Below are 27,452 nucleotides of genomic sequence, written 5' to 3'. Positions count from 1 at the left end.
CTGAAGGGTCTGCCTCAAACTCTGATGAAGACGTGGACCTTAGCTGCAAGTGCAGCAAAGCGGGGGGGGGGGGGGGGGGGTCACAAACTAAAGCTTGGCCCGTCGACAATGCTCTGCCTCAATTTCTAGCTGATTTCTGTGCCCTTCGAGTGGACAAAATAATTTTCGAAAAATCGCTCTGGGAAGCGACAATTTTAATGACGCGGAGGAAGTAGAATTTTGTCGGAAACCAGTTTTCGCTCTGTGCTTATTGGTCAATGACATAAAACATGGCTGCCGGTTGCCGAGCTTTTGTTCCCTTGCTTTCTTCTTTTCTTGTTGCTTCTTTACTTCTTATCTTTGCCTTCCGAGTGTGCATGTAATATTTCTTTCCTGGTGAGTATTTGTAAAACTACGAAGTAAGCGCTTTGACTTGAGTTTGAGTGTAATTGCCTCCGGGGCCAGCTACTACATTGTTGGCAGCGGCGAACTACTTTGTGTGTGTGTGTATTCGTAGTGTTCCGTTACTTGAGTGCATTTACCTGTCGAGATGGCACAGCCTCAGGCAGCAGCAGTTTGGGACGCCCTGTAGTTTTACCACCGGAGTTCACCGGAACCAGCAGCGAGGACTGGTTGACGTTCTTGGGACAGTTCAGTGTCGCCTGTCAGACAAACGGCTACGCGGACGACCAACGCCTGGCTTTCCTGCCCTGTCATCTCCTCGAGGGGGCTTTCCATGTTTATCAGACGTTCCGGGCACAACATCCCAACGACACCTATGGTGAGCTGTGTGATCGACTGACAGCATATTTCAATCCTCCACAGCATCGCCCGTCGTTCGAGGCAGAGTTTCGGGCCCGGACGAAGAAGACGAGTGAGAGCCCGGTGGAATTTGTGTCTACGTTGCAGAAGTTAGCGTCGAGGGCCTACCCAGGCCAAGAGAATACAGACCTCTTTCAGCGGCTACTAGTCAACCAATTCATCGATGGTCTGCCGTCCCCATATGTCCGAAGTGCCAGCCCAAACAATTTAGCTCAAGCCGTGCAAAGGACTCTGGAGATGGCGGCCATCTTTGACGCAGAGCAACGTCGATCAAATGGCGTTGTGAGTGCGCCGCCGCCACCTGCGGCCATATTCGCCGTCCGCGGGTCGCCTGCACTCCCGCCAGCAGCGTCAACGATGACATCAGCCTCAGCCTTAGGTGGTAATGCTGATCAGATGTTTATGTTGGACAAATTCTGCAACGGCTTGATTCTATTTCTCTTAGTCTGAGCTCTTCCTCTCCAGCTACTACACGTGTGGAGGGATGAGGATTGGACAAAATGTCCATCCTGGAAACAGCCCTGGCTGAATCGAATAAAGAATTCACCGGCAGCAATGGGTGTTAAATGTTGTCTGGAATTCTGACCCTCTCCAAGAGCTTCTTGTAATTCTACTCTTGAAAGAAGAAGCAATGCGTTCGACTTGACATGTGTTGCCCGGAAATACTCAAAATAGGATTTAAATGTCTACATGCTGCAGCGGCAGATTTGAATGGGGGGGTCAATTGCCGACCAAAGGATTGGTGTGCTGCACCGGTCCGTATTGAAAGATTGAAAAGGCACAACACTGGAATGACGACTAAGCTTCTACACATTCGGCTGTGATGCCAATAGACGGATGAGATTAAAGGTCATCCTGAATGAGGTGACGACCTTGGAGAACACGGTGTGCGTCAAAAGTGGAAAGACACTCCCGTCATGTTGATCTTTTTGGATTGGAATCTTTCGATTGCGACAATGGATCGTAAAACCGGCTCGATCCGTACTACTCTCACGCTTTCTCAGATCGAATCATTTTTCGTCTGTAGCAGTTGCAGGGCGGATGCCCGCCACTACTTAAACAGGGTCTGGCTCCAAAGCATGCCTGGAACCCATAGGTTGCAAGCCACCCTTCTCGTCAAGAAATTCGAATTTTTAATGGTGGAAGGTACTGCGAAGAGAATTTCGAAATGTATGGTTATCCACGCGATCGTTCAACCTACAGCATTCAAACTTTGCATGATGGTTCTGACCTACATGCTAGGCATGGCACCACACGATCTGATCTCATACCTGACACACAAAGTCACACAAACAATACATTCGCGTGCACAGATAGTAAGATACTATAGATAGTAAATTAGTGTACATCGTCATCTTCTTCTCGCTGGTCTCAAATATACTATGACGCGCTATTTCACCTGACTGGCCTAAATGTAGATGCTGTGATACGCCCCTGGAGCCGCACAAACTGACACAGTGCCAGTACCAATTCATTCACTGGTGATGGCCAATGGCCAGAACGTTTGAAATCTCTCTAGCGGTTTCTGGCACCGTGTCGGTTGTGTGAAGAGACTAAGACCATGGTCAAAGCAGAGGGCAAGTGTCTATAGGTTGAGATAAAAAAATTGAAGCTACAATAAGTGCATCGATTCTTTTAAAAATTGAACATGGATTAACAGTTGGTCCACTGCAGTTAACTTCCAAACAGGAACGAGTCTTCTATAATCTTTGACCTGCCCGCCACTGCTTTGCCTGCTTTTGCCTTTCTGTTCTCATTGACAGGCAGTCAGCAAGCCGACATGGCCCGTGTTCTGATCACTCTCTATGAGTTTGAGTGCAAGGCTAAGCTACGGCAGGGTGACCTGCAGAGTATACTGGACTCACTCTCAGACATGGACTCACCGGATGGAAACACGTTTGAAACTGTTGCAGGTTGGTTGGTTGGTTGGATTGTCCGTAGATTGCCATGTCCTGTGTGCTTGTAACCGCTGTATCTTCGTTCTAGGAAGCTGTGTTCTATGCTGACTGAAAGTGGCGAGATCTGTGTGTGTGTGTGTGTGTGTGTGTGTGTGTGTGTGTGTGTGTGTGTGTGTGTGTGTGTGTGTGTGTGTGTGTGTGTGTGTGTGTGTGTGTGTGTGTGTGTGTGTGTGTGTGTGTGTGTGTGTGTGTGTGTGTGTGTGTGTGTGTGTGTGTGTGTGTGTGTGTGTGTGTGTGTGTGTGTGTGTGTGTGTGTGTGTGTGTGTGTGTGTGTGTGTGTGTGTGTGTGTGTGTGTGTGTGTGTGTGTGTGTGTGTGTGTGTGTGTGTGTGTGTGTGTGTGTGTGTGTGTGTGTGTGTGTGTGTGTGTGTGTGTGTGTGTGTGTGTGTGTGTGTGTGTGTGTGTGTGTGTGCACTTCCTCAATATGCCCCCGTGACCAACTCATAAGCCAGTGTAACTTTCACCGACCTAATGTTCTCCAACCCACTTCACTGACATGCGAGGGGAAGCTTCTGAAGAAAGGCATTCACATTCAGCTTGTAGTAATATGTAAGAACTACCCACAGATTCATACATGTGTACAGGGGAAATCCTGTACAAACTGAAGAGCTTAGGGGTAGTGTAGCCCCTCTTTGGTCCTGCAGATGTTTCTCACTGTTTTGCTTTTAATGCTGCTTCTAGCAATCGCTGTTGATGCACCCGGAGACAATCGGCAAGTTGCTATGAATGCCCTCCGTTTGGCTGTCAAGAGGCACATGGACAAGAAACCGCCTGACATCATCAAGTACAGGTATGCCCTGTGTGTTGGCTGCTAGTCAGCTGCTTTTGCTACACAGCCAGACATTTTCACAATGTAAATTTCAAATCACTTTTCAGACCTAACATACAACCAGCTGACTGCATTCGCCACATGTACTTTCTACTCATTGACGCCAGATTGGTAGATGGTGCCATCTATAGCATGGGCAGGGAATCGTGTCAAGTTGTCAAGTCCCTCATCTGCGGATGTAGGCCTCTTCCTCGGATCCACCTCATGTAGGGATCATTATGGCAACACATGGCTGTTTTGGTCACAACCTTAACCCTTTGACGTCCATGGTTCGAAATCGAACCATGGGAACTTTGTACACATGTGGGCGCAGTCAAACTTTCGGTTCTCGGCCAAATCTTGACCAAATTCAACAATCGAAGGGTCTAGGTGGTAGAGAAAACTCTCAGCTGTCGACTCGAACAGGTCCGAAGTCTCTGCGATGAAGTTTGAGTGAGCGGCAAGCAATCGAAAAATATTTTGAAAATTCTGCACTGCGTGCTGTGAGCCAGCAATGCGTGAAAACGGGGATTTCCCCAGCTTCAGGACAGGCGGCACGTGCCAGGATCGGCGCGGCGGGAAGTCACGGCAAGGTAAGCTTCTACTCGAAAACATTTGAACAGTTTCGAGCTAGATTCAGTGAAATGGCTGCAGGAGACCGATTTCGTCTCAGATCTGGAGCTGGACTCGCGTTTGGAGCACGTTGTGGGGTACAATGAGTAGTGCTCTTGGCGAGTTTGGGCTCATTGTACGTCTCTCTTCAATCCGGCACAGTGCGACTGGTGCGCACCGTCTGCAAGGCCCTGGGGGCGCACTGCAGCAAACAGTCCGGCAGTCACACACAGTTCCGTGCATACTTGCAAAACAAGGGCATCCAGTCCATCCCACTGGCCAGATTCGTTGGCAACCGCTTTACTATTTTATTTCACAGTGCCGCAGTCATGTACCATTTGCGAGAGGAGATCACCGGGTTCTACAGCAAAGCGTTGGGTACCCTCAACAAGCTACATGCTGCAGTGAAGGATGACATTGTAAATGATGCTTACCTTGCAGCCTGCAGGGCATTGGGTTTGATCAGCAAGCTTGTGACAGGGCCGCTTTGGAGGAAGCTGGCTGATAAGTCTGTCACCATCACAGCCATGAGTACGGTGTATACCTCCACTTGCTGCCGTTTTGACCACTGGAGCTTGGATAGCCAGGAGTTGCTGGACGGTTCAGCGAAGGTCTTTGTAGGTGCCGAAGTCTCAGTTGATGACGTCCACGCAGAGCTTCTCACAGCATTGCAGCACGACAAAACCACGCTCACAGTTCTGCAGTTGCTGATGCGTGCATTTAGCATCTACGCACGGCGATTGCTGGCAGACCACCCTCCTGGCGGCAAGCACCACGACATGTCGACAGACACCAGGGTCGCCATACACAGTGTCTCCACAACAAACGTCACCAGCGAACGCTGCTTTGCCCAGCTAGACAGGCTGAAAAGATAAAAGCCGGATGCCTCGCTGGTGGCAATAGAAGCGATGGTGTTATTCAGTACCAATGGCACATCCTAGAGGCTCGCCAATCAGACTTACGAGCGGCGGAAGCAGCTTTTCGCCAGTGCATTGAGCGGTGCTGTCTCTCACAAGTCCCTTTACAGGCAGCACTGCGAAGAAATTTGCCAGTTCCAGCAGCAGCAAATTCAGCAGAAGGAGAAGGAACGCCTGGAGAGAGACCAACAGCCAGCAAGAGAAGCTGAAGGTCAGCACAGAGATCGGCAGGATTGGCATTTGGACGACTGCCGACGCTGTCACATCGCAGCTCGCCAGTCTACCGACAGTCTCTGCAAAAGTCGCTGCACTGAAAGCGCAAATCCGGTTCCGACGGATCGTTGTCAACCAGGATGCGGACAAACATTTGTTCCAGTGGTCCTCCGCCGGAAAGGTGTACAGCTGGCAGCAATTGGTGCAGAACCTGCTTGCCTTGATCCAGCTCATGGGCGGGGTCTCGGAATCCTAGGTGAGTTTGCTTGTTGTTCATGTTTCGTCCTTCGTATCTCGTCATTTTAGTTCTATTCTCTTCAAGTTCGACAATTATCCCAGAAACACTCCATTTGCTTCGCTTACACATCTAATTGAAATTAATTCTTTGCCTTTGTTAATTCACTACCGTCACATTCTACTCTACGAGTACTCTCCAGCTGGGGAAAGGAAAAGAACAAATCGTTCCAGAGCTGTCCTTCTTCGCCCTCGACGGCAGACAAGTGAACTGAAACTTACTTCAAAAGTTTTCCTTTTTTTAAGGAGAGCGGGATCGGCACTGACACCATTTTCTTTCTGTCGACCACGCAGCCAGTGTAAAATTGCATTACGTAATGCATGCACAAAGGGCCTGCGCAGTGCGTTTGCTGAGATCCTTACTCAAAGTGTTGGCTTGACAGTGTCAGCTTATCTCAATATATGAAATCATTGAAATGCGTCCCTTTACCAATCCCTCCTTGATGCACAAAGTGACTTCACCTTCATGCTCAGTTGTTCATCAAAGCTTCTTTGGTTTTTCATGGGTTCACTTATGTGTTGTGTTGTGTTGCTGATCACAGCAAGGCCATCCACAGCCTAATACACCTTGCCCTACAAGTGCATAGTGACGTGGACCGTGCCGAGGCACTGCACCTCTACAGTAGTGTGATGGACATCCTTTCCAGACCAGAGAAGGTACGCCACCCGATGATCAGGAAAATTGATATCGCTACTTTTATCCTAGCAGAACGTGCACAAATGTTCAATTCAAAGCACTGTCAACCAAAATGGAGAGCATTCTTTTGTACCCTTTGCTGTGGTTGCACAGTAGCCCGAACATTCGCAATCATCATAGCCATGATTTGTTCAAAGTCTTGTATGGTACTTTCTGCATCTTCATTGGAAAAGATCACAGTTGCGGCGTGCCAGCGACACCGACTGTTTACCTGAAAACGCCTTTGTGTGAAATGCAGCTGTTGAATGTCAGCCAGTGTCGCTGGCAACTGTATTTTGTTTGTCTGCCTGGGGAAAGGCTAGCAGACCTATGATTTTCTATGCGCTGTGGAGTTGCTTGATGATTACCTGGGCAGTGAGCATGTGCACAACCCCGGTCTTAAAACCGCTTTCAAGTCCTAAGGCTACCTGTGAATCTTAGTATTAGTCATGTGGTTGCCTATGAATCACAGTATTACTCATGAGGTTGCCTACGAATGCTAGTCTATTCCATGACATCATGTATATCTGGCTCTCATCCGTTATAGACTGCGTACCCAGAGATGGAAATCGTGTGGCTGATGACCAAATCATGGAACACCGGAATTCTCCTCTTCAGGTTAGTACTGGCTTGTCTTCATTAGACCAGTAGATGTGGTTGAGAATTGGGCAATCTGCTGCCTGCTACTGCCAAGGAAACGTGACTGAAGGCTTCAAACTCATGTCATGTCTATGTACTGTGTATAAGGCTGATTGCTGTGTTTATGCACGCTGAGTTTCAAGCTTTGTTGGCACGGGTTTTGGCACTTTTGCTTGTGAACTGTGAAGTACCGTATTTCCCCGAATGTAAGGTCCGTTGCACACTACGTATAAGAGTCTACGAGCGCGGTCCAGTAAAAGTTGCTCATGAGTTTTGTTCAGTGCACACTGCACATAGCTCACTTGCTGTTTACGTGAATCGTCATGACAACGAGGATGCACGGCAATTTTCGCTGTTCTTTTGTGCTATTCATGACCTTCAACCTTTGTACTTTGGCGGACTGGTGCACCCTGCGGTGGAATCCGAGTGGTTTACTTACTGTTTTTTTCTTCAGTTCAAATCTTGATTTTGTCGAGGAGATCGAGATCGAGAAAGAAGTCGTGCACACACCTGAAGAAATGAATATCTGGGGTGACGGTAGAAGGCGGAAGGTGGCCATCGCCGCTGGGTCCTTGTTCAAAAGCTTTCAAGACCAGCAAAGCGATTGTATTGCAGATGCCAGCTCCCCACTCCAAGTCATTGCTTTAGAAGATTCAGGATAGGTTTGGAACTCTCTGCTCATTTTGAGTTTTCTAATATTCAGTCAGCTGCTAGAAACAATTGGTAGATGGATATGACCCGCTCATCCAGACAATGAGTATGGCATACATGGTGGGTTTTGGGAGAGCGGGGTGCTTGGTACTGAGATGTGAAGCCACAATTTCCGCAATGGTGGAAGTCAGCCTGGCGTTCATATTTTCGTATGGAGCAGAGAACTTTTGTATTTCTGGTGCGTCGCTATGGTCATCTGCTGATAAAGCAGTCTACCCACCTCCGGAAAACAATTTCGGTACCAAAACGTATGGCAGTGCTCCTCTACTACCTTGCTTAACAGTTTTGGATTTAGGAACCCCGACACAACACACTTTCTTCAAACAAACAGTTCTATGTTATAAAATTCATTTTCATCTAACTAGTTTCTGCTCTTTAGAGCTTCATCAGAGATGTGAATGTGAATGAAATTAGAACTGTGGTTTTGTACCAGTAACAAAGCAAAAATGAAAATATGCAATGCAGTTGATACAATGTAAACTTTGTACAAGTGCAGCTGAGTACAAGTGCAGCTGAGTACGGCGTAATATTGCAAAAAAGGGGGGGGGGGTTTGCAAGGGGGTACTGTGGTGCAGCGATATTGCATGCGAGTACGTACAGCAGTGCAGCACTATTGCAGGTGTGTACAGAAGTAGGCTTCCGCGGAATGTGCCGGCATAATTTCGGGAATTATCGGTGTGATTTTTAAAACGGGAATTATTGGCAATTTTTGTGGATTAATCGGTAAAATTTGAGCAATGCCCCCCTTTTTCACTTTTTTCATTTATAACACCCTGATTTGTACCAAAAAGCTTGTGATCCTGCAGTTGATCGCCCTCCTGTATTTCAAAAAAAGAAAGAAAAAGAAATTTCCAGCCGAGTCTCACGCGAACTGTGATTTTTTTGCCCGTACAAGTGGCAACAATACCCGTATACGGTACGGTATCTGCAAAAAAAGGGAAGAAAAAAGCATTATTATTATTGTGAGAATCATTGGTGAAATGACGGGAATAATCGGTCGAAATTTTGAGCAATGCTCAAAAGAATTATCGGTAAAAATACGAGCATATTCCGCGGAAGTTTATACAGAAGTGCAATAATGTTGCATGTGGAAACAGCAGTACGTTGGTACTATGGTACTATATTCTATAGATCAGTAATATAGTAAGTGAAGGTCATTTTTGCAAGTGGGAAAAAAAGAGATTTTTGGTGGGAAATGAAATTTCATTTCCCATCAAAAATGCAGAGCATATTGGGGTGCGTTTGGTTGGTGCGATCTAGAACAGGATCGAGCAGCTGGTGCACATGGAGCAGCCTCATGCCAACCAAACGGTACTCCAGAAACAGAGCATATTTTTGTGAAAAGTATGCCAAACTTGGTGCATTCTTCAAAATGTGTATGGGTCACCATGGTCACTGTGTACGGCACGACAAGTCCAACCCAAAAGTGTATGCACGTGATCATTTGGGACCAAAATCGATGTTCCCGCCAGGTTTCACTGTGAAAAAGTGAGTTTCACTGTGAAAAAGTGAAACTGCTCGGTCTGCTCCGGCCTCGAGGCCGGAGCAAGCAGAACATGTTCTGGCCGACCCAGAACAGGTGCAGTCCCAACCAAACGCGCTGTTCTGGTGAATCCTGTTCTAGTTCGTACCAACCAAACGCGCCCTTAAGCTCTGCCAAGAGAACAAACAAGTTAGTAGAAAAGCTGTTTTGTCTTTCTAAAGACAATCTTTGAAAAAACATTGTTTGATCAAATTTCTACATTGCTTGCTATTATGTACAAAGTGAGGGTGAAATGCTGTAGAGAAAACAATTCTATCATCACAACTATGAGAAGTTTTTGGTTTGATAGTTTTGCACACAGCAGGCTGAACGTCACAGAAAACACTCGTCAGGAAGTTGGGTGGGTATCCTCTTCGGCGGAGGCGTGTCCAGAACAGACTTCTTATGGCTAGTACATCAGCCATGTTGGTGTTTGTGCGATTATAGCGTAGAAGTTCAGCTTTGATAAGTGCTCTGAGGTTTGCTTTCGGGTGGTTCGAAGTAAACGGTATGTAAAGATAAGCGTTCCGTGGTTTCTGGAATGTTCGAAACTTAAACATACAGGGCTTATCATCAGTAGTAAGTTCCTTGAAAATGTCAAGGTCTAGAAAAATACAAAAGGAGGCAGGAGGTGTCCAATTTAGCTTAATCGTAGGGAGCTTGCTATAAAACGACTGTTGAAGCTGCTTAAAATCTGATGATGCATCAATGACAAGTATTAAATCATCAATGAATCAACTTAAGAAATGAATGGATGTACTTCGAAGTACTGAACATAGCAATGTTTTTTTCTTTCATGAACAAAAAGGAAAACGTTCGCTACGTTGACGGCCATAGGTGTTCCCATTGCCATACCATACTCTTGATGAAAGAGTATGTCATTAAAAACAAAGTACAGGTAGACTCCCTTTAATTCGAACCTCAAATTGCCAGGCCCCAACTTCGAATTATCCAGAACTTCGAATTATCCAAATGCAGCCCCATGCACTGATATGTATTTCTTACATGACACGTGATCGTTGCCGGGGCCATGGCCAATAGGCGATCTTCCCGCCGCGGGCATAATCAGGCCATCAGGACCGTTTGACGTCATTTCGGGAATGTTGGGACCGTTTGACGTCATTTCGGGAATAATTTTTCGACCTTTCCACCTTTCCACCTTTGACCTTCCCTAATATGTTCCTTCGCGCTGTAAGAAATCAAATCAAGCACGCTCTGTCTGTCATGATGGCTGAATCTTGCCCTTGCCTGCAGCCCTCGGGCCTACGGCCCTTGGGCTGCAGGCTCGGGCAAGATTCAGCCATCATGACCTCCTGAGCGTGCTTGATTACATACGTCAAAATGCTTGAAATCGCATGCTGAATATTTTTGGCACATTTTTATTTGCATCAACGAAACATATAAGGTGGTCGTACCGGTCATGTACAACGGATCATCAAAACACTGGATCGACACAAAATCATTTTGACAATATCTCCATCTTCTAGTGAAGAAGTAAAAGTCACTGCAGCTTTCCTGAAACGGAAAAGAACTACGCTGCCTAATCCGCGTCATGAAAGGCCGTCGGACAGCAGCACGTCGTTCTGAAGAACGGAAGTGAAGCATAGACATCGACAATATTTACGACAATGGTGTTGTTGTGCGCCAACATCTCCGCGCACGAGCTGGCGCAGCAAGAAAGGCCATCGAGATCCGCGAAGAGAGTCAGCCACCTGGAAGAAGTCGTCTTCAATCAAACCTTTGCAATTTGCCTCGCACGGGCTTGAATCAAAAATCGAGAGAAGGTGGGTTTCTTGAACGCTATAGTCGATCCTGCAGCGGACCATTGATCGATTTTTGAGCTACTCTTGGCTAGAGAAGGAGAAAAGAATGAACTTCGAATTAGAAGGATAGCAACTCAATCTCACTTCGAAATAAGCGTTCAAAGGACATAGCTAATGTACTGTAAACAGCTCTTCCGTACGAAGACTGGGTTCGAATTATCCAACCGGCGCACTTTTCGTACTTCGAATTATGCATTCGATTTTGACTTGATGTGACTTGCAGAAGATCGGTACGACGAAAAAGTTCGAATTACACGGAAAGTTCGAATTATACCGTATTCGAATTAGAGGGAGTCTACCTGTAGTTGTTTTCGAGAACAAACTTGAGAAGGTCAATGAGAAGAGATCTAAGTGGGTGGCTTGCTTCAAGTAATAATGCATTTACCGCAGTGTGTATCTGCCCAGTCCATGTTAGTGTACAATGATTCCATATCTGCTGTAACTATAGTGCAGTCCTCAGGAACTTAAGCCTAAGAAATGCTTTTGTGAGCATGGTGGTATATTTGAGAATTGTGGTCTCTAAGGAGGCTAACAGGGAAGATAAATGGTGATCCACAAATTGCGATGCTGGAGAAGTGCAATAGTTTATACATGAAATGATTGGTCTACCTTTTAACTTAAACCACACGGCCCTAAATGCTTATGCAATTTTGGCAATAAATAGAATTTTGCCGGTTTAAAAGGAAAGTGAGTGAATAAGGTAGAGATATCTCTCTTGTAACAGATCGGCATGTTCCTTACAAAGTTCTTGAAGATCGTGTTCAAGAAAGCTGATTTCAGGAAGGAAACGAGAAAACGCTTCCATGCTGTTTTCCAGGATATCAAATACACGACGGTAACTTAACGTCACTTAACTGTCGCATGCCTTCAGCAATATAATCGGCTGTGTTGAGAGTACGGTAGTGCCAAGGTGTTTATCGGCATTACAGATAGTTATATCTTGGCGTTGGCTGAGCTGTAGCATTGCACGTCTCTCGACATGGCTTAGGTTATGCTTATGGCGTTGAGGGCGTTCTCTAGCAATATTATCGGTGATTTCTTTTACTACCTTGCTCATGGAGAGATGTTCTCAGAGATTGCTGCTCTTTTTCAGCTGGGAACCACAACTGTTCGAATAATTATCCATGAGGGTGTGCAGTTGTTGGTGGGACCGCTCCCTGCAGATAACATTGTGTTCCCTGTTGGAAAGCAGCTCAGCCGTACAATGAAGCGTTTTGAGAAACTCTCCGGGTTGCCCATGTGTGGAGGGTCAGTGGATGGCACATTCACCAAGATTGCGAAACCAGAGCAAAATGGAGATTCCTACTGGTGCTTCAAGCAGCTTTCATCCGTGCTGTTATTTTTGTGTGTTTACCCACGGGAGATATTCACTTTTGTCGATGTCGGTGCTCCAGGGAGCATCGGAGATGCGGCAGTGTACAACAACAGTATTCTCAACAGGAAAGTCGAGGTGAATTTTACGACATGGCAATGCGCTGCAACGACTATCCGGCCCTATCTAGTTGGAGATGCGTGTTTGCCTTGAAACCGAGTCTAATGAAGATTTACGGCGGCGATGCCCTCACACCAACTCAGCAGAGTTTCAACAAGGCTCAAATTCTTGCTCGCCCGCAGCCGTGTGGTTGAGTGCGCCATTGGGAAACCGAAGGAGTGCTTTGTGGTTGTACGTGTAAGCAATAGCAATGACCCTGATTTTGTGAGCCGAGTCAATTTGATTTGCTGTTCATTGCACGATATCTTACAGCGCTCAGGTACTGGGTATCTTCCCAACATGCAGAATCATGCCGCGATACCACTCGTGCCATTGAATCCCTCGCCAGCAGCAGACTTCGCAATGCTGTTGCACATTTTCTGCACACCTAGAATGCAAGGTCATACTATTATTTTATTCCTTCTTGTCTGGTCCGAAATACTTGTCGAACAGCTTTGCTTGAAAGGCCATCTGGCTGTCAATCAATGCTTGGGTGTGCGCCTGTTGCCTCTTGATGAGGGTTGCCAGAAACACTTGCTGATTCTGCTGCTGTGTGGTCTGAGTTTCACTCATGGCTTCTACAAGGCTTTCCCCAATGGACAATGTATTCTCCAGCTGGCTATTCTGTGTCTGTCTCTTCTTCTTTTGAGCAAGTGTGGCGCTGGCTGAAAAATTAGAACAAAGACACAAGAGATAAAGACCAAGGAACTACAAGTTACGCTATACTGTCCACTAACACCACCAGTTACTAAACAATCAGCTCATGCGATAACATTGAGTACAAAGACACAAGAATGCAACAATGAACGAGCAGGCGTTGTTAGAGGACTTGAAGATGTCGATGTAGATACGGACATTGCACGGGTGGGAGAGATCATTGAGAGAGGTCCGCTGGCGACAGCAACAGAGTTCAAACTCGTGACGGGCCTGAATCCTGGCACATCGTGGAATAGACGATGCCAGGTCCTGAAATTTAACCAGAACTGGAACGCCCTCTGCAGGTCGATTTCTCCGCCCTGAGAAGAACTTCCAGTTGCAGTCGCCTGGATGTACTTGCGATAGATCTCCTTCGCTTTGGACTTTAGGTTGTCTATCTTATTGTGGACAACCAAGCCGTTCACCACAACGTCCACAAGTCCAAGCTCTTTTTTAGCATGATCATTTAGGATACCAGCGATCTCCTTCTCTTTTTGTAATCGCTTCACCATTGTCCCGCTCTTATTCCGCTGGTGCTCAGCCCACAGCTCAATCAAGCGAAGCTCCGAATCATTGGTGAAAACTTGGCGTGGCATAGTTGTAAGCGAAACGCGACAGGAAAATGAAAGGAGGGCGACCCGGCAGACAAGAGAGGGATCTGAATCACAGGGATAATAAAAAATAAAAAATTTAATAATCTTTATTTCAGGATGAGACACTAGTAAATCAACTGAACTACATGAGAGGGATAACAGAAAAGCTGTAACTGACTGAATAAAAACGAAAGGAACCCACCAAGAACCAAACAGAACGGGGAAAAAGCAGCATCGCATGCAACACCGGAACTACTTCAGTATAAAGAATAATAATTATACAATAGTAAGTAAACCACTCAGAGTCCACCGCAGGGTGCACCAGTCCGCCAAAGTACAAAGGTCGAAGGTCATCATGAATAGCTAGCATGAAAGAACAGCCAAGAGGTTCACCTTCTACTCACCCGGAGAAAGAAAGCTGCCAAACAAGCAAAACGCAGGATATAAGCTGCTTTCTACAGGGGTATGCGACTTGCTGAAAAGGAAAAAAAGCAACTTCTTGATTTTCCCGCCACATTCCTTTGATTTCCATGGGAACATACTACAAGTATGCGCAGCTTATATGAGTTTTTTGTACGTAGTGTGCAACGGACCTAAGTCGCACCTTTTTCCACTAAAATTCAAGGGCAAAAAAGTGGGTGCGGCTTACGTACAATCGAGTGTGACTTCCTAATGATGTGAATGTATTGAAACAATTTTGTTCAGACCTGAAACTGAGGTTGCGAGTGTGACTTTTAATTAACGGGGAAATACTGGAAGTCACTGTAGTTGCAGAAGTTGTAGGCTGGTTCAGAGCAATGGGCTGATGCAGACCAACTCCTTTCTCATATTAGCCAGGCGGGTCCTGCACAGCCAAGAGGTTTTGGGCATGAGTCTTGCTTTTTTCCCTGTATGTTTGGGATTCACCCAGTGCAATGAGCTACCTGGAGGCGGAGAAGTGGTGCAGCCAAGGACTTAATCTGTTGGAGAAGCTTCCCACAATGAAGGCCAATTATGAGTCCCAGGTAAGGACGTGAAAAATAAATAAATTTACCGGATGCATACTTGTGATTGCTTTTGAAGACTTCTTTAGGTGGTTCCTGATCTCTTCTTGAAGCAGCTGATGGCTTTTGTGTGAACAAGTGATGATAAATTTGTGGCAAGACTTGGTTGCTGTTAGGGGCCGTCCAAGGTTACCAATAATATTTTCAAAACGAAATGTTTTCGTTTGTGGGTGGGTGGGTTTGATGGAGTTTCGTTTTGAAAATAATTATTGAATGCTGATGGAGAATGCCCAGTTACTTCTGGGTGTCGAAAATTGACATCAATATTTTATTGGAATTCGTTTTACCTGCAGTAAAGGTGGGTGGGTGGGGGCTGAAAAATACTAAAACTTTTCGTTTTGTAAAAACAATCGGTAACCCCAGACAGCCCCTTAGCGTTCTTCTTGTTGCCACCTATGTGTTGCCTTTCGCTTCCAGGTAGGACTTGCCCATGGCACTCTGTTACCCATCATGCCCCACTATGCCTGCTCGAGTCCTGCTTGGAAGCGGAAGGATTTTACTGCCGTGCTGCAACCTCCCCCCCCCCCCCCCAGTTAACCCTTTAGGGGTCATGGTACGGATTAATCCGTATGTGACACATGCAGTGCTTTGATCGCCAATTTTCGCCAATTCTTTGACTTTTTTTATTGGTTTTTTGGCAATTCGATTCTCAAGACAATTTTCTACTCGAAACCTGTGTTTTCTAGGTAGGTTGCACCTAAACGTTTTGAACTCCAGGCACGAAGAAGAAGTTGACGTTCAACTGTCAGAGTATGCACCAGCTCATGAGTGCAGTAAAACTCTGTTTTAGATTTGGGTCATTCTGTCACTCTTTGTAGGAAACTATGATCAACTCTGTCACTACAGATCACATCACCAGAGACTATCGGCAATCTGTTTGGTCCGTTCTGAACTTGGTTTTGGGTTTCCGTCCATTTTGCAAGCATTTCCTACATTTAGAGCAAGGGCTGGCAACCTCACATTGTCAGATTGAGCTCTGGTTTTCTCTATTGGATTCCTTTTTCTGTCCTTGTTCGGAAAAATATAGGTGTTATATTAGGAATTGTGAACGGCTGGTCGGATATTTGATACTTATTAATGCCGCCTCAAATTTGACGAACAATCCTCAAAACAATTCGACCCCTAAAGGGTTAATCGGCAAATCACTACCTGGCACGAGGATAGCATGGATTCTGCGAAAGGGATGACCTCGTTCAGTTGGGTCTGATCTACATATGCACCCCCCCCCCCCCCACCCCCCCCCCCCCCACACACACACACACATGCCTTACAAGCTGCATCTGCGCCTTGATCATTGAGGGTAATGGTGTTCCTACAGAAACGTCAGTCTGATTGACTAGCACAAGAACCGTGGAATATATTTGTCTCGTTTTTGTTGCCTGCATAACAGATGACGACTGCGTATGCTGACGTACTGTCGAAAGCCGAAGTCTATCAAAGCAGTAGTAGCATTCGAGAGGAATAATACTGCCTGAGAAAGTCAAGAACAGAACCAGTCTGTTGCTCAATATGCAGATAATGTCATGAGCAAGAAATCACTGCAATCATTTTGGCATATCCCTGTTTCTATGTACAAAGTTTTTTTAGGATGAATCTAGTGTTGTGCATGTATATGTATATCACTACAGAAAACTCATTCAGTTCAAGTGAAATTTGCGCTTCTCGCGGCAGTTTCTGTGTCCATCGTGTGTGGCACGGTTGGTCATGCGGCCTTCACTCCCGGCTGCTTTCTCTGATGCTGCTCTCTAATCTTTGGCAGACTGAACAGCTCAACCTCCTTGCCGGTGAGTTGAATCTCGCCTGTCAGGGTTTCAATTTGCACCTTGTAGTTGCCGGGTCTGATGCTCTGCACGCCTTTCTCGTCGACAAGAGCTAGGACATCAGGTAAGACGGTCAGCTGAATTGTGGCCAGCTGCTCTACTTGCAAGTAGACGCGGCCGAAATCGAATAGCTTCTTCAGCGGAGCGTCCGGTTGATCTGTGGCACTGATGAACGCCAGCACAGAGATAGGAGCCTGGTATGGCCCAGTGTTCTCCACGATTACTGTGTAGGTGATCGGCGTGTTCGCCGCCTCCGTTGTCGTTCTGGTGATGCGGGCCATTGACTCGTTGGACCACTTGTAGCTGAACGTCGTGTACGACAAGCCATGACCGAACTGGAACAGGGGTGACCCAGTGTAGTACTGGTACGTACAGCCACCGTTGTCTCGCAGGCTCATATCCGAGATGGGACGCTGCACGTAGCCATCCGGGTACACCGTGAATGGCAATCGGCCTGATGGAACCGTGTCACCGAATATCACCTCTGCAATGGCATCAGCACCCATTTGACCCGGGTAGAAGGCCTCCACCACTGACGGGACTAGATCCAAGACTGGCTGAATAGCGAGAGGTCCGCCGTTGATCAGCACCACAATGGCTTTGGGGTTTGAAGCAAACACCCACTTGACCAGCTCCACCTGTGCCCCGGGCAACGAGATGTTGGTGCGATCATGAGCCTCGTCCTCTTGGCTGGAGTCCAGCCCTATCACGACCACTGACATTTCGCAGCTAGAAGCCGTGGCACCAGCTTCTTCGAAGCCAGATGTATTGGTAGATGAGACACTGGAGAGACCCTGTGCATAGGAAATCTGGCTCTTGCCCAGCACACGCTGCATAGCCATGAGAACGGTGTGCGATTTCACCACTTCATTAGCTCCATAGTAGTTGCCCAACAGTGCAGTGCTGACATTCGCCAGAGGACCAATAACTGCAACATTGTTCACCTGAGATGGACCCAAACACACATATGCACACACCAACAACATGAACATGCATGCGTTTGTGCACATGCACGCACATGCGCATACACACACACACACACGCACGCGCACACACACACACACACACACACACACACACACACACACACACATATTTCAATCCATGCTGCAGAACACATCAATATTGTTCCCCCTTTTTCACAACATCCAAACTCAACACCATAGTTTCCCCATTACAGCACAGTAAGACCTGTACCAAGCGGAATCTGGTATTGACCGGACCAATTTTCATGCACTGAAGTGCTGTGGATCGAACGTGCATCCCTGGATCAAGCGGAATCTGGTCATATCAGGACAGTTTCTGCTGCACCAAGCACGTCCGGTTAGGGCCGGTTTTACTGTATATTGCATCAGAAAAGGAAGGCAAACTGCCACACACCGCTCATGAGTGGCCGCATGCACTAAGTAGTCCTCTTTTCCAAACCATGAACTGCAGTATAGTGGAATATGTCTTCTATCTGCTGGGGTGATGCTTCCAACAATGTAAATTCACCGAGAACGCAGTAAAAGTATACCAGTATGTAGGTATCCCTGGTGAGAACTACAAATGTACCTTGGACAGTGGTAGCATGTTGCCATCGTTCTGGAGCAGGACAATCTGCTGTCTAGCTGCTTCCAGAGAGACTTGCCGGCTGTATTCTGTGTCAACATCCACGTATGACAAATTCTGTAGCATAATTGTGCAGTGTGCATGTGCACACACACACACACACACACACACACACAACACACACACACACACACACACACACACACACACACACACACACACACACATACAAGCATACATACATACATGCATGCAAACCTGTAGGTCAACAGATTTAGGACCAGTCAGATACAAAAATGGAAAATCCACTTCACAAATTATGTATTCTGACCGCACAGAGAAAATGAGGCTGAACCTGATACAGGTCCTCCCTCATTATAACGAGTCCGGTTACTACATAAACCCCGTTAGTAAATAGAAAGCTAAAATCCCCTGGCAAAACGTGGTCTATACAACTGTTTACAGGTCCGGTTATAACATAATCCGTTAGTACATAAAATCCGTTATAACGACCCTTTGACCAGGTCCCTGGAGTGCCAAACCCTCAGTATAAGATAATATTGACCATGCAGGACCAAGGCCAAAACACGTTGGATAAAGCAGAAAGAGGAAACGTATTATGTCTATGTATTCGTGAATATGGACGATCCTTTGCATCCAAGGAAGAGTTATGTTGGAGTAACTTGGAGATTTTCAATTATCTTATAACGAGTTGAAGCATCGATAATTTATGTTGTATCGAGGGTAGCCCCGGTAAGTACGAAGTAGTGCCTATTTCACCTTTAGCTGCAAGTCCTGCTACAAGATAAGTCTCGTTATAAGATAACTTTTTCGATGGCCCAGAGATTATCTTCTAACGAGGGAGGACCTGTAGCAATGAAAATTGAAAATAAATTTTCAAAGCCAGATTTAAACCAGGCCCGAACGTACCTTGCCAGAGTGCTCAAACTCACAAGTCGGTGAGCTCTGCATAACGCAAACAGCAAAGGCACTGCCCCATGCGAGAGTGCTCAGCTGCTACAAAAGCAGGAGTGAAATACTCAATTTAGTCTGACCGCACAGAGACTCGTGATATCTAGGGAGACAACACCAGACCATAGTACCCAAAGCGACCCCGTGTGCTGAAATTCTACGTGATCCATGGTCTGTCATCACTATGTAACACGCTATTGCGATTTAGCCTGCTAACCCCAAAATGAAAGAAGGAAATATGTTGACTCTGCTTTTTCTCTGGCCCATCTGAAAGTCCAGCTGCACATGGTGCTCTACTGGTCAGCTTTGATGTACAGCTGTCATGTGCTTTTTCAAACAGCGGTTTTCTATCTCTGCCCCGAGTGAAGCAGCCCAGCTTGATCTGCATGTTCCCAATGCAATTCGCACCACAGTTCTCGAGCGAGTTGTTGAATTTACCTGGCCAGCTGTATCTACTACCTAGCTGTCTTACATTATAGCAATGTACTGACGATAGTGTACATGTATTGCCAAAGCTACGCAATACCACAGATTACCCGCACACCACCACACTACGAACTTAGAAGTTGCGACTTCGGCGGTAATGTCATGAAGTTGGTTGCTCCAACGAGGAGCACACGCTTCTTGCCGAACTTGACACTTGACTGACTCACGACTGCCATCCGGAGCACACCAGGAGCATGTCGCACCTTCCGCTCGGCAAACCTGAAAGAAAGCACCACTCCCTGCTCAATACACAGTGTTTCGGGGAATTCACCCCTCATCAGTTGAGCTTGAGTAGGCTGAGGAAGATTGTGCCTGAAAAGCACCACTTATATACTGCTCTCCAGGCCAAACCATCACCAGGGATACAAACTTACAGAGACGCTTTGTTTCCAGCGCGACAAACACCTCGTGAAGCCCCAAGTGTCAAGTTCGGCAAGAAGCGTGTGCTCCTCGTTGGAGCAACCAACTTCATGACATTACCGCCGAAGTCGCAACTTCTAAGTTCGTATTGTTGTCCCTCACGCGGACGTGCGACTAGTTGTTGGAGGTGACAGCGTTGTGAATAGCTATACTGGCTCTCAACGTCTGTTTAGCACAACTCCATGAGCGACTCTGACTCACGCTGCTACCTGGGGCTTCACGAGGTGTTTGTCGCGCTGGAAACAAAGCGTCTCTGTAAGTTTGTATCCCTGGTGATGGTTTGGCCTGGAGAGCAGTATATAAGTGGTGCTTTTCAGGCACAATCTTCCTCAGCCTACTCAAGCTCAACTGATGAGGGGTGAATTCCCCGAAACACTGTGTATTGAGCAGGGAGTGGTGCTTTCTTTCAGGTTTGCCGAGCGGAAGGTGCGACGTGCTCCTGGTGTGCTCCGGATGGCAGTCGTGAGTCAGTCAAGTGTCAAGTTCGGCAAGAAGCGTGTGCTCCTCGTTGGAGCAACCAACTTCATACCACCACACTAACTTGCACAATGTTCTTGATCAGAAGCCGGAGAACTATTCGGGGGGGGGGGGGAGGGAGGGGTATTTACTATTGTTTTCATTGTTCCTCAGAGATGTGGTACTATTCAAGACACGGCAGCTCTAATAGCACGCGCACAGTGCAGTGTATGGCTAAACGTTCTGTGTACTTACAGTGTATGGCTGCAGCTCTGGTGGGTCCAGTAGACCTAACTCAATGCCCACGTTGAGCAAGCGCTCAGCTGACTGATCCAGCAGATCCTCAGTGACAGCACCATGGTTGACAGCGGCAGCCAGAGACTCCGAGTACACAGAGCCACAGTTCACATCAGTGCCTGCCTCCATGGCGACTTTAATGGCCGCTTCGGTGCTGTTCGTGTAGTTGTGCCTGTTGTAGATGGCTTCGATTGCCGTGCAGTCGCTGACGAAGAACCCATCGAATCCCCAATGCTCGCGTGCAATTGTGTTTTGGAACATGGAATTGGCACAGCTTGGTATTCCATTGACTGAGTTATACGAGCACATGATAGACTTGACATGGGCCTTCTGGACACATGCTTTGAATGGCACCCAGTAGTACTCCACCAAGTCCTGGTCGCTGACAATTGCGTTGAATGATTTCCGCGAGCCAGTGGCGTAGTTCTCAAGGTCATAGGCACTGAAGTGCTTGCACGTTGACACCAGTTTGAGATATTGCTCATCGCCCTGAAGGTGACTGGCGTAGTGCGCTATGTACTCGCTGGTCAAAAACGGGTCCTCCCCTGGGGTCTCTTGACCCCGTCCCCAGCGCGGGTCCCGGAACAGATTGATGTTGGGTGCCCACATGGACAGGCCGATACGATTCTGACTGTACAGTGCTCTGCCTTCGGTTGAGATGACATCGCCCACCATGGACCACAGCGTGCGGTTGAATGTGGCGGCCAGGCCGAGGGGGTTCGGGAATGATGTTGCGCAGCCCGTGGAGCCGGGAGCGGCCTGCCCGCAGCTGCTTCTAACTCCGTGAAGACACTCGCCGTACGTGTAAGCCGGCACTGCCAGCCGCCCAATACCGCCGTTTGTGTGCCCTTGCGCCGACAGCAGCTGGGCTTTCTCGCCGACATTGATGAATCCCAATAGGCTCTTGATACGCTCACCAGCACTCAGGCTGTGATTACAGTAGGCATACCCGCTATACGGTAGTGAGCCACAGCCAGTCGTGTGGTAGTTGACGTTCGTGCCGGCGTCCAGGCACAACATCCAGTCCTGGCTGTACTGCATCTGGCCCAGCATTGTGTCGTACGCCCAGCTTTGATTCGGATCCGAGTTGGAGCAGTTGGCCAATGTGACCAGCACACCACCCGTGCCAGACGGTACAGCCACACACAGACCAGTCAGCCCGCTGGTGATCATGTATTTACTCGTGTTGTAGTAAAACTGCTGAGCAACGCTGTTGGACCTCTCCGCTAAGCGCACTCCGGCACCGCCGAGCCCGGTATACGCCTCCAGCACCATACTAGGGTTGTGGCGCAGCGACAGGATATTGTGACCTGGAGCTCCCGTCTCGACTAGCCATGACTGTGTGGCGGCGTCTTTGTGAATATTGCAGCGAAATAGCTGAACTCTGAACTCAAATCCTTGTGCCAATCCAATCGCAGTACATGCAATTGCCACCACAATGGAAGCAGCGACGGCCACAAAGTTACTCCCCATTTTAGCCATGGCCCTAACGGGTAGTGGCTGAGGAACGCACTTAGTAGATCCGCGTTGCGGGTAAGTATTAGTTCGGAAAAATCGTCATGGAGGCATGTTGAAAGAAATCATTTGAGCCTGCAATGATTCGACACGACATCAGGTAGAATCTACTCTGCGGGTAGGCCTGCCTCTTCATTCGACTATGCATAATTATGAGTCTGACACTGCGGACAGTTTATTGACATCGGTAGCGTAGTACAATGAGAAAAAAGCACCGCACACAACACTCCCCGCACTTGAGCAGGGCGCTACTCGACTGACTACTGAGTACTGTCTTAGTAGTAGTGAGGTCGGATTTCTCTGGCAAGAACTGCCACAAGCAGTTTATTATGACTGTATTCTTGCTCCCACGAGTCACAGTGTACTACTGGTAGATCTACCGTGGTCCATGGATGCTTCAAAGCAGTATTGGAGTGTTATCACTCCCTTAGTATTGACTCGCATACATTTTTGCCATACCTAAGCAGTCAAATATTCCTGCATATTTCACTCCTTAGGGCTATATTGACTGCTTATATTTGACTGCTTAGGGGTTGCGCAGTTGAACGGTGCCTAGTGCAGCATTGTCACTGCATGAGTAGGTGGTGGTGCAACGGTACGCGGTTGTGCAATCATAAAACCGGGATTCATGAGGTTATCGTTCTGGAATTTGAAATACGGACTGTTTGTCGTGATAAATCTAATATTGACTTCGTACTTGGTCAGTATAGGAAATAAAAACCTCGTAAAAGACCTCGGCTTCGCCTCGGTCTTTTACTCGGCTTTTATTTCCTATATTGACCTCGTACTCAGTCAATATTAGATACGTATGAACTACTTCACACAAAATGTAAAGCTTGCGCCTGCGCTTTCACCAAATGTCCCGGAAACATTTCGGCAATGTTATTGCAGCTCCTAACTGCCACCGCTATGGAAATGTTCACAACTAAACGGCTTTTCTCCGCCATCCTTCCATGCGTGCATGTCTGGTGACTTCACAGCAGAATGCACAAAGGATGGATAACAAATGCACTGTTACTTCCAGCACAAATGCTCAAACACATAGAAAATTCCAGGAAAACACCTACAAAAGGAAGCAGCCAAACCATTGCTGGGAGCATTTTTGTGAAAGCATGACCATAAATCATGATTGTTTCGTGCCAAGGCCAATCCAATAGTACTGCGCATACTTGACAAGTAGTAAGTTGTACTGATAATTGTAAAATCTTACAGTACAGTCCAGTATATCTAGCAGTGCTTTTTTTTAAGTATGATGACACATTGTGTGTTTAAAAAAAAAACAGGTATGGAATGTTGCAGAAACACATCTTTGAAGTGCTCGTGAGATTTTTTACTGAAGAAGAGCATTGGTCGGTCTAAATAAAGGGAGGGAGTTGGCTACACAATGGGACGCGGGCAGTACAGAGAGATAGGGACGTCTAAGGAAACCTGGCATGTATGCTGAGGAGGTGGACCGACCAAACGATCTCGGATTCAAGAGATGGCCTCCGCATCAACAGGATAAGACAGCGAGAAGAAGAGAGAGAGGATCTAGTAAAGTCATCTGATCTTGTACAGACTGGTCAAGGAAGTTCTGAAAGAATGCAATCGTTCAAACTTCATGGCATGGCTGCCTAGTGAAAATGCTGACCGTTTATGCTTTTTTTCTGGCTTGCTAGAAGATAATAGGAATATCATTGAACGGCATTGCAGGCTGCGTTGATTCCAAGTGTATGGCATTGATGAAGCACTCGGCAGTGTGCTCGTGGTTGAGCTTGCGCTGCAGCACTGCACCGCGCCGTGCCCAGGCAAAGTGATTGCAGGGCTCCACGGCCAGTGCCTGTGACGTGTAGTGCTCGGCCATATCCAGATTGCCACTGTGCATGTAGATGTAGACCAGAGCCAGCATGCTGGGCACGTGCTGCGGATCCTGCGCCAGGACGGCCTCTAGCAGTGCGCCAGCATCCTTGAACCTCTTCTCCAGCAGCTTGACACGGCCGCGCAGGTACAGGTACTCAGCTGTGGTCGTGTCACCGACTTTCTCAAGGCATTCGCCAGCATCCTTGCCCTGTTCGTTCTGGAGGAAGAGTTCGGCCAGGAACAGCCAGAGTCGACTCTGTGCCTCCAATGGCAATCTATGCAGCTGTTGTTCGCTAATGTATGACTTGGCAGTGACAAGTGCAGCAGCTGGCCCCCGGGCATCAGCATCAATCTTAACTCGCAGGAGCAAGAACTGCTCGTCGTGAGGATACTCGTACAGTGCCCTGCTGCACAGAGTTTCAGCATCCGTATAGTTCTTCAGCGATGTCTGCAGCAGGATGGCCAACCATAGGGCAAGCATGTGTGTTGGGTCCTTCTGGAGCAGCTCCAGTAGGACCTCCATGCTGTCTGCAATACGCCGCTGGTTTGCTAACTGCAAGGAGAGGTACAGCGTGATTACAGGATTGCCAGAATCAAGTTCTTGCGCAGTGTGCAGTGATTCGAGTGATTTGTTTATGGCCTGCTGCCGTGCTTCATCCGTGCTGATCTGACGTGACTGAAGAACGAATGCCAGACCGAGAGCTAAGTGGCCCGCTGCCATCTTGGGGTGCTTCGCCACCAGAGCAGAGGCATAGCGGACGGCTTCGGCAGCGTTCGGTATGTGTACCGTACACAGCTTGCAGACCAGCAGTGCGGCTTCCTTGCTGTGCGCATGCTGGGCCAAGCACTGTCTCAGCACGACCTGTGCATGCTCAAACCGACCACAGCACATCAGTGAGAGGCCAAACTGAATCCACATGTGCTCGTCATCAAATGCGTATCGTAACGAGTGTTCCAAAAGGCTCGCCAGCTCTATTTGATCACGGTTAGCGAGAGCCAGAACGGCTACATCATACACTGCTGATGCCTGACTGCCGTACCAGATGTCATGCCCGGCCTTGTCTTTGGGAAAGCGACTTTCCACCGCTCCTTCTCGAACCAGCTGCTCAGCGATGCACACGGCCCGCACCAACTCTTCCCGCCGACATTCTTGACGTCTCGCATCCGCCTGTGACATCCAATCCAGTCCTATGTCACATGACGTATGTAACTCAGTTGCATCCTCTGTGTAGCTCTGTGGAAATGCTCTCAGCAGTGTGAGGGAAAGCTGGCCGGCAGCGCGTAACCGTAATCCCGCGGAGAACCTGGACGGTGATGCTTCCATGATCTTTCTAAACGTCTGCACTGCAACATCAGTGAGGCCCAGTGCCAGGTACAATAGCGGAGCAGTGCATAGTATTTCTTCAAGCCAGTCGCTCACAGCAGCGCCAATAGTGATGAGTTTGCTTCCTGGCGCTGCGCCGCCACCGAATGAGCACTCCAAGTCTTCCAGGTACAGTAAGGACGTACTGATAGCTTTCTGTAGAGCGTCAAGGACCTCCTGTGAATTCCTCTGCTGCGCCGCATTCTCCAGCAGTGTTAGTGTTCGCTGCACGCAGCTCCAAGCACTCATGGCCATGCACTCCGCATGCAGCCGTCGGGCATGTATGGGCCACTCGGCTTCCGCGCGATGCTCTTCTTCCAAGTTCAAACATTTCAGCACCAGCATGAACTCCTCCGAGTCGCCAATGGAGAACAGAAGCTTAGCATATAGCAGCCTCGCTTCCACTGTGAACCAGTCAGCTACGTCCTCTTCGGGAGGGCCAGCCAGTCGTCGAAGACTCTCGATTACCACGGCGTGTTTCCTCTTGACTTCGTCCGAGGGGAAGACTGCTCTATTCAACGAACTAGGCGTTGCTATTACAAAAATATCATGCAACGACCACTCAATCTTGGCTAATTCATATTGTCTGGCGATTTCGGGGATTCCGATCTTTGCATTCCTCTGCAACCCCTCCAGCTTCTTCCAGCTTCGTTCTAGTCGAATCGCGGAAAGTTCCGAATACAACGGGGAGCCTTTGGCACGGCTGTCTGACTTGAGCTTGTCCCACACTTTGTTCTTGCTGCTGCTGCCCGGCCCAGGACTCGGCTGCCGCTGCATATCCGATTTTTCAAGCTGCCAACGAGTCGGCCCAAAGTAAGCTGTAGTGTAGCCTATACTGCTATAGGCCTTAGCTTCTTGGACGATTTTGGCCTTTCCTTGACCTTCAATCTTCTCTTCTCAATCACAATCAATAATCCTCATCGGCCCAGAGTCCAAGATACCGGTATATGATTGGCAAGAAAGGCCTACTGCGTCATGACATGGCAGATCTAGATCTACATGATTGTGGAGGAATGGAAGTCAACCTACATGACTTGTATGTCCTGTAGATCGACCGTGAAAAGTGAATCCTGCCTGACTGCAACCACTGCACTGGCAACCGGATATCCGTGGAGTCGATTGAGGTCATGTACCCTGACCTGGACTTTGATCTGCCGACTTTGATCTTTGATCTGCCGACATGCGAGAGTTGTCGCGACTCTATATGGCGCGCTCGAAAGGCGTCTAGCGTCTCTGCACTTACATGACATTACTCATGACATTGTCTGAGTATCTGATTGCCAAGGATCCGAGAAGGAAAAAGCAAAGAGGAAAGGGAAATACGTGTACAAGGAGTTCAGTTAGGCCTTAGGGCACGGAAGTACAGTAGACGAGAAAGGTAGATCTACACTAGTCGGGCATGGCAGGAGAGGCCTATGCAAGATATTATTTTTTTACCGATAGTATGGCGGATACTCATGGAGCGATGTAGGCGCTAGGCGCTAGGCGCCTAGGCGCGGCGTAGCACCTGAAACTTGAAAGGCTGAAACGCACAGCACCAGTGGAGGCGTAAACTTGTCATGTGTGACCGTGGCGTGGCCCACTCCACTCTCTTCCTCGATCCTCCAAACAACCAGGAGTCCATGCCATGATGGGAATGACTCGTGAGCTGGCATGAGCCAAGTCAGTGGACCTGGTGGACGAGTACTCCTTCTCACCTGTTCCTGCTCCGTTGTGTGCTAAGCGGCGCGGGCCGGATGTTTATTACCTGGATGTAGCCTCGTGAACCATGTGAACACCTCTCAGGACCTTTGCTAAAACTTCTGCGAACGTGACCTGGCGGAAAGCTTGCATGGCCCGGCCGCTAGTTGGCACCATTTGTAGCGCCTTGAGCCATGTGAACAGTCAGTGGAGGGTTTATAAGCCCGTCGCAGTTTCACATTCTCCCTCACTCATGCTGACCTCAAGTTTCTTGCCT

The 27,452-nt window shown here is 47.9% G+C and overlaps 3 protein-coding genes across 3 annotated transcripts in view; 1 reads left to right on the top strand and 2 right to left on the bottom strand.

The window, feature by feature from the left end:
* LOC135815501 (testis-expressed protein 11-like) overlaps positions 1-16,297 on the top strand; it is a 71,857-nt gene extending 55,560 nt beyond the window's left edge. The window contains exons 29-34 of the mRNA XM_065328809.1: positions 2,565-2,714; positions 3,440-3,548; positions 6,145-6,259; positions 6,826-6,896; positions 14,644-14,737; positions 16,167-16,297. Of these exons, the coding sequence (XP_065184881.1) occupies positions 2,565-2,714; positions 3,440-3,548; positions 6,145-6,259; positions 6,826-6,896; positions 14,644-14,737; positions 16,167-16,241 (614 nt within the window). The 3' untranslated portion in view covers positions 16,242-16,297. The remainder of the gene's footprint in view (positions 1-2,564; positions 2,715-3,439; positions 3,549-6,144; positions 6,260-6,825; positions 6,897-14,643; positions 14,738-16,166) is intronic.
* Positions 16,056-22,483, bottom strand: LOC135815502 (uncharacterized). The gene is made up of 3 exons (XM_065328810.1): positions 20,737-22,483; positions 18,151-18,264; positions 16,056-17,540 (listed from the first exon to the last, which is right to left on the bottom strand). The coding sequence occupies exons 1-3, from the start codon at positions 22,258-22,260 to the stop codon at positions 16,479-16,481; spliced, it is 2,700 nt and encodes an 899-aa protein (XP_065184882.1). The 5' UTR covers positions 22,261-22,483; the 3' UTR covers positions 16,056-16,478.
* Positions 22,484-23,303: 820 nt separating this feature from the next.
* Positions 23,304-26,648, bottom strand: LOC135815500 (tetratricopeptide repeat protein 7B-like). Its single transcript, XM_065328807.1, has one exon. The coding sequence runs from the start codon at positions 26,270-26,272 to the stop codon at positions 23,948-23,950; it is 2,325 nt and encodes a 774-aa protein (XP_065184879.1). The 5' UTR covers positions 26,273-26,648; the 3' UTR covers positions 23,304-23,947.
* Positions 26,649-27,452: the final 804 nt, after the last annotated feature.

The sequence above is a fragment of the Sycon ciliatum genome, chromosome 4, assembly GCF_964019385.1.
Source record: "Sycon ciliatum chromosome 4, ocSycCili1.1, whole genome shotgun sequence".
Classification (NCBI taxonomy): domain Eukaryota; kingdom Metazoa; phylum Porifera; class Calcarea; order Leucosolenida; family Sycettidae; genus Sycon; species Sycon ciliatum.
Note: the sequence above shows the minus strand (reverse complement) of the source record. Positions and strands in the feature narration are given on the sequence as shown.